At 31.1% G+C, this 9,571-nt stretch overlaps 1 protein-coding gene across 1 annotated transcript in view; it reads left to right on the top strand.

The window, feature by feature from the left end:
* Positions 1-1,496: 1,496 nt before the first annotated feature.
* Positions 1,497-9,571, top strand: part of Mob2 (MOB kinase activator 2) — a 494,181-nt gene continuing 486,106 nt past the window's right edge. The window contains exon 1 of the mRNA XM_085809669.1: positions 1,497-1,697. Coding sequence (XP_085665795.1) covers positions 1,693-1,697 — 5 coding nt within the window. The 5' untranslated portion in view covers positions 1,497-1,692. The remainder of the gene's footprint in view (positions 1,698-9,571) is intronic.

Here is a 9,571-nt window from a genome sequence, read left to right as displayed (position 1 = left end):
AAATCATTAATTTTTTTTACTGCCATTAGAAACTTAAAAAAAGATTCAAAATTATTTTTCTTAATTAAACAAGTAAAAAAGAGGAAATTAATTTGAGTCATTTAAAACATTTTTGTATGCCTGCTACCAACGTTTGTGGAAATAAAAGCCGGGTAAGAATTTTTGTGTACTCGGCGTTGTAGAGAAATATTATCAAAATACAATATTCCTTAAGCATTTAAATTTCAATCAAAATTTCCGGCATTTTATAGTTTATTACAAAAATACTAAGCTATTGGGAGGTTTCTTAAGGGAATAGGTTACGTTAGATATAAGAAAATACAAACAAAATGCCACGGTGGCCTCTGTTTCGGCATTTAATAAACTAGCATATTTTTTATCAGCATTTTTATTTTTGTACTAGAGGACTTAGTTTTATTTTGTACTAGAGGAATAAACTAATTAGTACTAGAGGAATAAAATAATGTTATATAAAATAACATTAGTTTTATTTTTGTACTAGAGGACTTACTAAGAGAATACATTTAAACTGTTATAAAGGAAACCGCTGGGAAATGAGTCTCTTCGAAGCCATTGAGATACGAAAAATCGTGAAGAAATGTTTTTGATAATGTATTAACAGGAATTGTCAAAAATAAGAACCAATTAGAATCAAAACGTAGGAAAAGATTTTAAACTTGGCTATAAAAGATAATTTAGTACATGAATTTGGTTTCTAATGGATGCTGTATTTGCGAACTTAATAGTTCTATGTTTTATATTAAAATTCTCGGCCCCATCAGTGCCGAGCAGTTAAAGACTCTCAAACGGTAGTAGTTCGTTCTGAGTTCGAACTCAGACGAACGGGCTGGGTGCATGGCTGGTTTTCGTGTAACGTGAATACGAGTCAGGCTCCCTCTGCAAGTCCTCCACGAAGGCATTTCTTCTCTTACGCAGATAGCCCTCGTGTGCTTTGCCATATTCATATAACCAACAATCAGCTTAATATTTTCGATGAGAAATTTCATATGAGTGGAAACTCTAAAATTTAATATTTCTCGAAAATATTTGTTTTTAGAAGTATCCAAGTAAAATTGATGTATTAATTATTATTATCTTAGCGATTTTTTTTATTTGCTTCATTCTTTTCCATTTCTTGACTATTTATTTTTTCAACATTTCTTCGATCAGAATTCCTACTCTTTTATTTTAGGAATTAAGCTCCGCACAGAGAGGCATGAAATTTAGAGACCCGCCTATGACAAAATTTTGGATACGCCCCTTTCTGTACTAAGCTGATATTAAAGAAGTACATTCTTTATATCGCTGAGGGTGTGTTTGTTTTGGCTGTGGCAATATATTTAAAAAAAAAAAATGTAACAAATGCTTTCCAGGCGTAGTTTCATCAGCGTATTTACTCTAGCAATGAAAAACAAAATCTGCATAAACAAGCGGGGAACGTACATGGGTTAGCGCGCGATAGTACTGCCACCTATTGACGCAATTTTGCTCTGCTTCTTGCGCAGAATGATCCCGTCGGCCATGTTGAGTCGAAGTATACGCGCTGCTCTGTTGACATCCTGAGCGAGGAAGTCTAACAGCTGGTTTTTAGTCATTGCTACTTCAGTTCTCATATTACAAGGTGTTTGTATCGAATCTGCTTCCAAGCTGGATAGGCTACCAGAATATCTTCGGGACACCGTCGACTGGTTTATGGGGTAAGTGTATGTTCATAATTAAAATATTCCCTTATTCATGCATGCTCAAAAAATCAAACTGACGACACGGATGTATCACTTTCAAATTCAAACCTGTTCGGAGCGCTTTACTTGGGTTTAACTCGTTACTATTAAAATTATCTGCTTAATGTTGACATTCCCTTAGCGCTGAAGGTCCACTTTGCTCACGGCTGCCGGGAAATTCATTCCCCCCTTCTTGTTTGTTAGGCTTAATAGAACAAAATATTACATATGTTGGCCAATTTATCGTGATAACGAATACTTTAAAAGTCCGCGAATTTTAGGAAAATTCCGTATGTTTTCCCCGGCTTTAATAGAAGATTGCATATTGCATTTAATCATGTTATCCTTATGCTGTCTCTGCTCTATCCGGTATTGTTTTATTATTTACAGTTTTGCTCTAATTCGCGGTTTTCGCGCGTGATGTTTGAAAAATATAGGTTACAATAAGTTGTTGGGTCTCGCGGCAGCATTTAGGTGGTGAAAGGAGAATGATTTCAATTTCTACGCTTAATGTTTACATTTCATCGCTAGGCACGTGCTGTTCTTTTAAATACGTTCGAAATATTATTTATCAGTCATATTTAGTGAGTTTATGATATATTTTTGTATTTACGAAGAATTTTAAGATATGCGAAGAATAGTATATTTATTTTATTTAAATATGTATGTAAATTCTACGTGGTGATTTTGTTGATATTACAGCAGATCAGAAGCCTGCCATAGATACTGTCGCCTTATTAAATTTATAAAATAGCGTGAAATATTTTGTTGTTTTATTTACTTTGCGATTTTTTGTGCATGAACCTAGTGCAATATTAAAACAAATTTTATAGCGTTGAACTTCGAATGCCCTTTATTTGTAAGTCTTTTCAGTTTTCAGCTTTAACCATTTCAAAATCGGTAAATAAAAGATCTTTAAGTAAAAACTGAAAATGCTATATTTAAGAATCGCAAAATTAAGGTAAACAAGTGTGACTACTTCATACTCTTTCATCTGTTTTGAATAGAGTGAAATAATTTTCTTTCTCAGAGTTATGCAGTAGATTTAATAAAATGTTACATCATCAGATGAATTTATTTTCCATATTCATCAATACTGAAATATCAATTTATTTTTCACTGCAGTTGCTTTAGTGTATATTTAGCTATCAAATTTTGATAATCTTAAAGCTAATATAATTTTAGGCAATATTTAAAAATGCTTCCTGTTCGAAAATATTTTTTTTTTTTTTTTTTTACTTACAAGCATGTTTATAAAATTAAGCTTTTTTCATAGCACCAGTAAAAAATTGTTTGCAATGTGTATGCTTTTCTTTTCTCCGTTTCAAATAAGTACTTCAATCATTTGATCTGAATTTATTTTTAATGCAGTCATATATACTTTATCTGGTAACATATGTGACATTTAAATGGGTATGATGTTATAAGTCTAACTAGATAGTTTGCATTTTTCATGTGTCAGAATTGTGTCTGGATTTAAAAAATCAGTTACATTTTACTTGCTTCTGAAAATTTAACTCTTTCCCTGTCTCTCAAATCCTATTTCAGTAAGTGAAAGCTAGTAAAAGGTATCTGTTTACTATAGTTGTTTTATTTATTATGGCTTGTTCCTTAAAGTATTGAGATCAGAAGAAATTTCCATTTTGATAAATGTATCTCTGCACTTCATTTTATTTGACACGTTTCTGTTAATTCATTTCATATTATTACTGTTTGTTCAAGGTGTCATGATAGAGTGATTGTATGTCTAATACATAAAAATTTAAAAGCAAGCAAAAAATGAGCAAAGAGCATGAGATTAAAATAATCTCATGCTCTTTGCTCATTTTTTTTATGTATTGCAACAGAATGTGTAAATATGTACACTTGAGATTTTGAGTTAATGTTATGTCCACATTTGTGTGTGTGAAGTATATAAATAAATTTGATTATGTGAATTACAAGTAAATAATGTACATGAGTTTACATGTTAATGTACATGGTCTTTTTTTGTTCTGGTTAACAAGGACTTTGAAAGATGCAAAATTCTTTAAGCATAAAATTGTTCTTGATTAGAATTCTTGTGTTAATTTAAGGAAATGAATATGTTGTTGTATATTATTGCGATTCATACGATTGTAGTTTATCATTATGATTTTAAATGTATGTAGATATTTAGCATAGTGTGTTTAGACTGAAACATGTAGGCAACATACTGCATTTAATTTCACCTGTGACTGAAAACGGCATCACAAGCAGATAGCATGCAGTATCTTAATATTTGTTGATTATTGAAACTAAGAGCGTGTTATATAAAACTTCCTGTAGAAAATATGCAAATTAATTGGAAGATTCAAATTTCATTGGGACATCTGTGGACTTTGAAATATATGCTTCCCTAATCAAGGAAGAAATATTGTTTAATATTTCAAGTTTGGAAACTGAGTTTAAAAACTGTGGCTTAAATTTTTCTGGAATGCTTTTCTTTTAAACATATCTATAATTTATTCCACTTTATATATAAAAACTTAAATTGTTGTAAACAATGTAGAGTAATTATTTATCTTTCATATAATGAGAGTTTTGAATATCCATTTCATCAGTTCATTCTGAAGAAGTTCCAGTTACGGACTGTGCATTTATTTTTTCCTTCTGAATTTCCAAGGGATTTTTGGCATCATAGTTAGATTTATTTTAATAGCTAATGTTGTTACGCCAATAGATGGCATGTAGCAAGAATTGATAATGTATTTGCATATTTATCATATTTCTGTTAGAAGAAATGAAAGGGAAAAAATTATTATGAAAGTGCTAATAAAAATATTTTTGTTTAGAAATATAAATTAAATAGTGTAGAAGCTCAATTGTACAAAAAATTTCCATCATAAAGGATTATTTTATTTACTTCTAAATTAAAGTGATTATAAACTCTTTATTATAAAACATTATATTAAACAATATCACAACAAATAAAATTTTGCTGTTTAATAAAATATTTGGCATGAATCGGGCAATATTTTTAATATAACTAATCTAAATAGAGCAGTAACTTTTCCTTTGCAAAATTGTATATTGCTCAGTCATATTAGAATGTCTAATTATTAATGAAGATTAAGTGAATGATTTCCTTATTTGTTAAAGTACTGCTGGGTTATAAATATTAAAATATTTCTTTAAATACTGTAATTAGATTTTAATATTTTATTAGATATAATTTATATTATGCAGCGGTATCTTAAAGCATTCGAAAAGCATGGCTAATAGGATATATTTCCTTAAGTATTGAGCCTAGCCGTATACTTCCAATATAGTATTTTTCAAAAAGATGAGAGAATTTCCTGAAAACAATAATATACTTATTATACTTAACTACCAGTGAGGTAACTTATTACACTGTTGATGGCAGGATTCTGTAAACACAAAATTTAACAAACATTTTATATGATTAAGTACAAATTCCATTTACCAAAATATTCGTTATGCTTTAACAAGTTAAATGCAAAAGTTTCATGCCTTTATGTATGGAATTTCAAAAGATATGAATACTTAGTCATTTCATGTAATTGGCTGCAAAATTAACAAATGTCATTTACCCAGTATGGAACTATTGATTGCCAGAGCAAGAATATATGCTTCTCAATAGATTTGGTTAGCGTTGAAGCTGTTTAGTAATAGACAATGAAAAGTGATTTATGTCAGTGAATTTGTTCATGAGTATACCTACAAATTTTACATATTAAGGTATGGGAGTTAAGGTTGAACTTCTTAAAGCATGATCATTTTATTAGTTGAATAGTTGATCAACAGAGACCATACAAAAGTTAGATTTTTCATTTTTAGAACCCCCACCCCAACACTGAAACTTAAAAAAAAATTCTGTGCCTTATTTTGAGAAACTTTTTAAATCAGAAGAACATGTATCCTTACATCATAGTTTCGTAAATATTGTTCATCTTATTTTTTTTTTTTTTGTAGAATACAAAAAATTAAATTTCTTTAGATAAAAATATGCCATTTTTAAACCAGCACATAATTTATGAAATATTTCTTGTTTTTAGTTGTAAAATAGAGGAAAAGAGCAAATGCTTTTTCTTCTAGGTGACTTATTACAAGTTACTTATAAAAGCACAAAAAACCGTCCGATGGGGCTTGATAGTCAGCGCGGGGAGGGGTGCGTGTGCCCTGAAGCAAATGGATTTGAAACCCGGGTGAATACGTCGCTCGCAGAATCATTTTTAGAAGCTATGGTAGAAAAGACATAGGAAAACTCGGAACCTAGCAAAACTCATTCATGCATTACTGTGCGACTTAAATTTGAAATGTTTTGAAATTTATTTTCCACACATGTCGCCAGATTCTTCGGAAATTGTAAATGTTAGCTGCATAACGATGTATAAATAATAAATATATAAATAAATAAAATTAAATTGTGGTGTAGGGGTGAATTGTATAGTTTGCAACCAACTATTTTTAATGATAAAGATATTTTAGTAAAAAGTTAAAATATCTTTACGGAATAGATTCGCGCTATATTTATCTTTGAATAAATGGTTCAGGATAGGGATAGGCTAGATAGATATTAAGGTAAGGAAAGGAAACGCTAAGGAGTGTATTCATGTGTATTAGCTCACCAGTTTACCTAAGTAATATTCGTCAATTTAAAATTTTTTAAACTTTTGCTTAATTTTTAATGAAAATTACTTACTTCAAGTGCTGAAAATAGATAAATATTAAAGAACTTTTTAACAAGCAGTAAATAACCTCATCGCTAAAATTTATTTGTGGTCTACATTAAAAGAATTTATTTTCTTAACTCATATTTTTAACTATCAGTGAAGTAATTTATTCCAGTAACAGATCCACCCACAAACGAATGAGCATAGATGGAAAACATGAATCATAATAAAACCTACCAATGTACGGACTTACCGGCGAACCACCCACAAACCAATGAGCATAGATGGAAAATATTAATCCTAATAAAACCCACCAATGAACTGACTTAACGGCGAACCAATGAACATTCTGTGAAAAATAATAAAATAAAATCCGCCAATGAAGTACCCAACTTTACTTTTAACTGACGAATTTGGCGACTGTTGTAGTAACCCTATTAAAAAGCATTTCTTCATTGTTTGATACAAATTCAACGCATCTTCGGACAAATGATTTGCTATTTTACAAAAATCAAGGATTTCAGAAAACCAAAGAAATTCGATCGCAAAAATGTAAAATATATATTTTTATGATTCTTCAAGGAAACGTAGGAAGGTAGAAGGAAATTAGAAGTTAAAATTATTACTCTGTATAACAATCTGTTAATGTTTTATAACGGTGCAACATTATTTTACCTTCAGTCGTGTGTAACGCTATAACGCTATCCGTCTGTACTGTAAATTATAACGACCTTGTTTAACACTTTCGTTTAGCGCACTGTTTCTTGAGAATGTATCCGAGTGAACACTTCTTAATAATGATCTTAAGTTTAAACTAAATTCTCAAAAATTAAAGGCATGTACTGAATAGAATTTGCGGCAGAAATAAAATCAAAAAATCAACAGCCGTTCCTTAACACAACATGGAATTTATGAACCTCAATGTAGTACAGCCAGCTATCAATTTACTCGGGTGATAGCCGGGATGACTTTCATGCCTAATCCGACTGCAGTTAAATATGGGGAGTAACCCATGTTATACTGAATAGAGAAATGCTGCTAACAGTTTATTTGCATTTTCGAACAGTTTAATTTGGAGAGTAAGGTAATTTGGTCCTGTAAATTAAACAAGCATTCAACCCCCCCCTCACACACACACACCAAGCGAGGAAAAAAATAAAATCCACTGAAAATAATGGGAAGCGCAACAACATTCAACATGAAGAAACTAAGTTACGAAAGCTGAACATCATTCGATACGAAGAAACTGAATTACAAATGACATTAAACAACAATATTTATAGCAATTGTTGCAGATAAAAACAACTACCAAATACTAAACCATTTTAGTGAGGCTCTTTGCTGTTTATATTTGTTAAGACTCTTTAATCTGTTTTTATTAACTAAACCTTTTCTTTTTTTTAAAGAGGGGGGAATCCCTTAACTTGACGTATATTATTAAGGTAAACTGGTGTTACATACTGCTAAGTAGTATATTCCTTAGCACTATATAAACCATTTAATTACATTTAAATTATATTAAATTATTAATATTAATTCTAACAATTTATTCAAATATATCTGAGGGACACATAGAGCCAGGATGTTTCGAAGATATATTTTAGATTTGGACTGTGGAATAAAAGCTTTCATGCAATTTGATGTGTGGAAAATGTTCCCTTTTTTGGTGCTTATTTAATAAATTAAAAAAGCACACTAAGACTATCTGACTAAAAAGGGGGGGAGGTTCTTTTTAGGGAAAACTGCCTGGTATTCACGTTACATATGGGGAACATTAAAAAAATGCCCATGCAAGTCAGCTCGTTCGCTTGAGTTTATGAAATATATTAATCGCTGAATTAAAGGAAATCATTTGGTTATTATTTATCGATAAACCGTTCAGTAATACGATCACAAATCAGTTTATAGTTATGAGTGAAATTATGATCGTGTAATAATGAATGATGGATAGTAACTTTAATGATTTATGATGATTCGGAAAATTCTCATTGTATTAAGCATGATTACTTTCCTTTTCTCCAATATATGTTTTGTTGGATTCTCTTGTTAGGTGTAGAGTAGTATGTTTCTCTGAATCCCGAAATTCGGTCATAAAACGCAACCAGTTGTTATTAATTTTGAACTTTTTCCTATCAAGAGATAGGAGCTCGTTCGAAATCAGAAGTATCTATCAGATAAATTTTATTTTAGCACATTTTACAGGATGAGACTTGATTTTTGTAATTTTACTTCCAAAATCTGGATTTGCAGATAATTTTTAAAGCACTCAAATTCGTGTTAATTAATCGTGCGACTTCGGCTTTGTATTTTAAGATATATTTTCCAGTTTATAATTAACTTTTCCATTGAAAGCTGTGCCTCATTTTGTGATATTAGCAATCAGTGGTCGCAGTAAATCAAATAAATACCGGGAAGAAAGTAAATTCGAAGTGTTCTCATCTTCATTTACTCGAACTAGCAATCTACAAATGATGATTTTATTTTTAATATACTTCTGTCGTCAAAATGACGTCGGCAGTCTGTTTCTTCTTTCATGGGCAACTAAAGTGTCTTGATCGATTACAATTAGAAGTGCAGCAGCTCTCTTTTGTCAATACTTTGAGTAGATAAATTGGGTCTGTCGATGATCCGAGAACAAACGGATGCCGTTGCCTTGATTGCATATATTAAAGGAGGCTTATGTTTTTACGTGTTGGTACGATTTTTATTAATCTTTTCCAAGCTAGATGTGTATCTCATTTATAAGGGAAAATTAATTCATTCCGCTAAGAAGCGCAATCACGGTGAAATATTATACGTCTGCTAAGTTATTTGATATAGCAAAGCACACAAAGGTCATCTGCCTTAGGGAATTGATGCATTCGTGGAAGACTTCCTAAGGTGAAATAAGCTTGTATCCACGTTACGCTTGAGACCAACCATGCAGCCAGTCCTTTCACCTAATTTCTAACTACCACTATTTGGCCATTGATAAGGCGTAGTGTACCCCTATAAAATAAATTAAACCCCCAACCCCCAAATGCAAGCTTTATGAATGAAATAGGAGGAAGAAATATTCGTTGGAAGGCTGCAAATGAAGGAGAGAAATTCTGAGGTGCGTAAGTGCATTGCTTGCAACATAGTATGCTTGATTCACACTATCAAACATCAGTTTTGCCAGTGTAAAGCTCCTTAATGATTACTTGACCAATCTCC

The sequence above is a fragment of the Stegodyphus dumicola genome, chromosome X2 (assembly GCF_044657685.1).
Source record: "Stegodyphus dumicola isolate Sdum_Otavi_A_Nest chromosome X2, ASM4465768v1".
NCBI classification, from domain to species: domain Eukaryota; kingdom Metazoa; phylum Arthropoda; class Arachnida; order Araneae; family Eresidae; genus Stegodyphus; species Stegodyphus dumicola.
The sequence above is the reverse complement of the archived record's forward strand: the minus strand, read 5'-3'. Positions and strand labels throughout refer to the sequence as shown.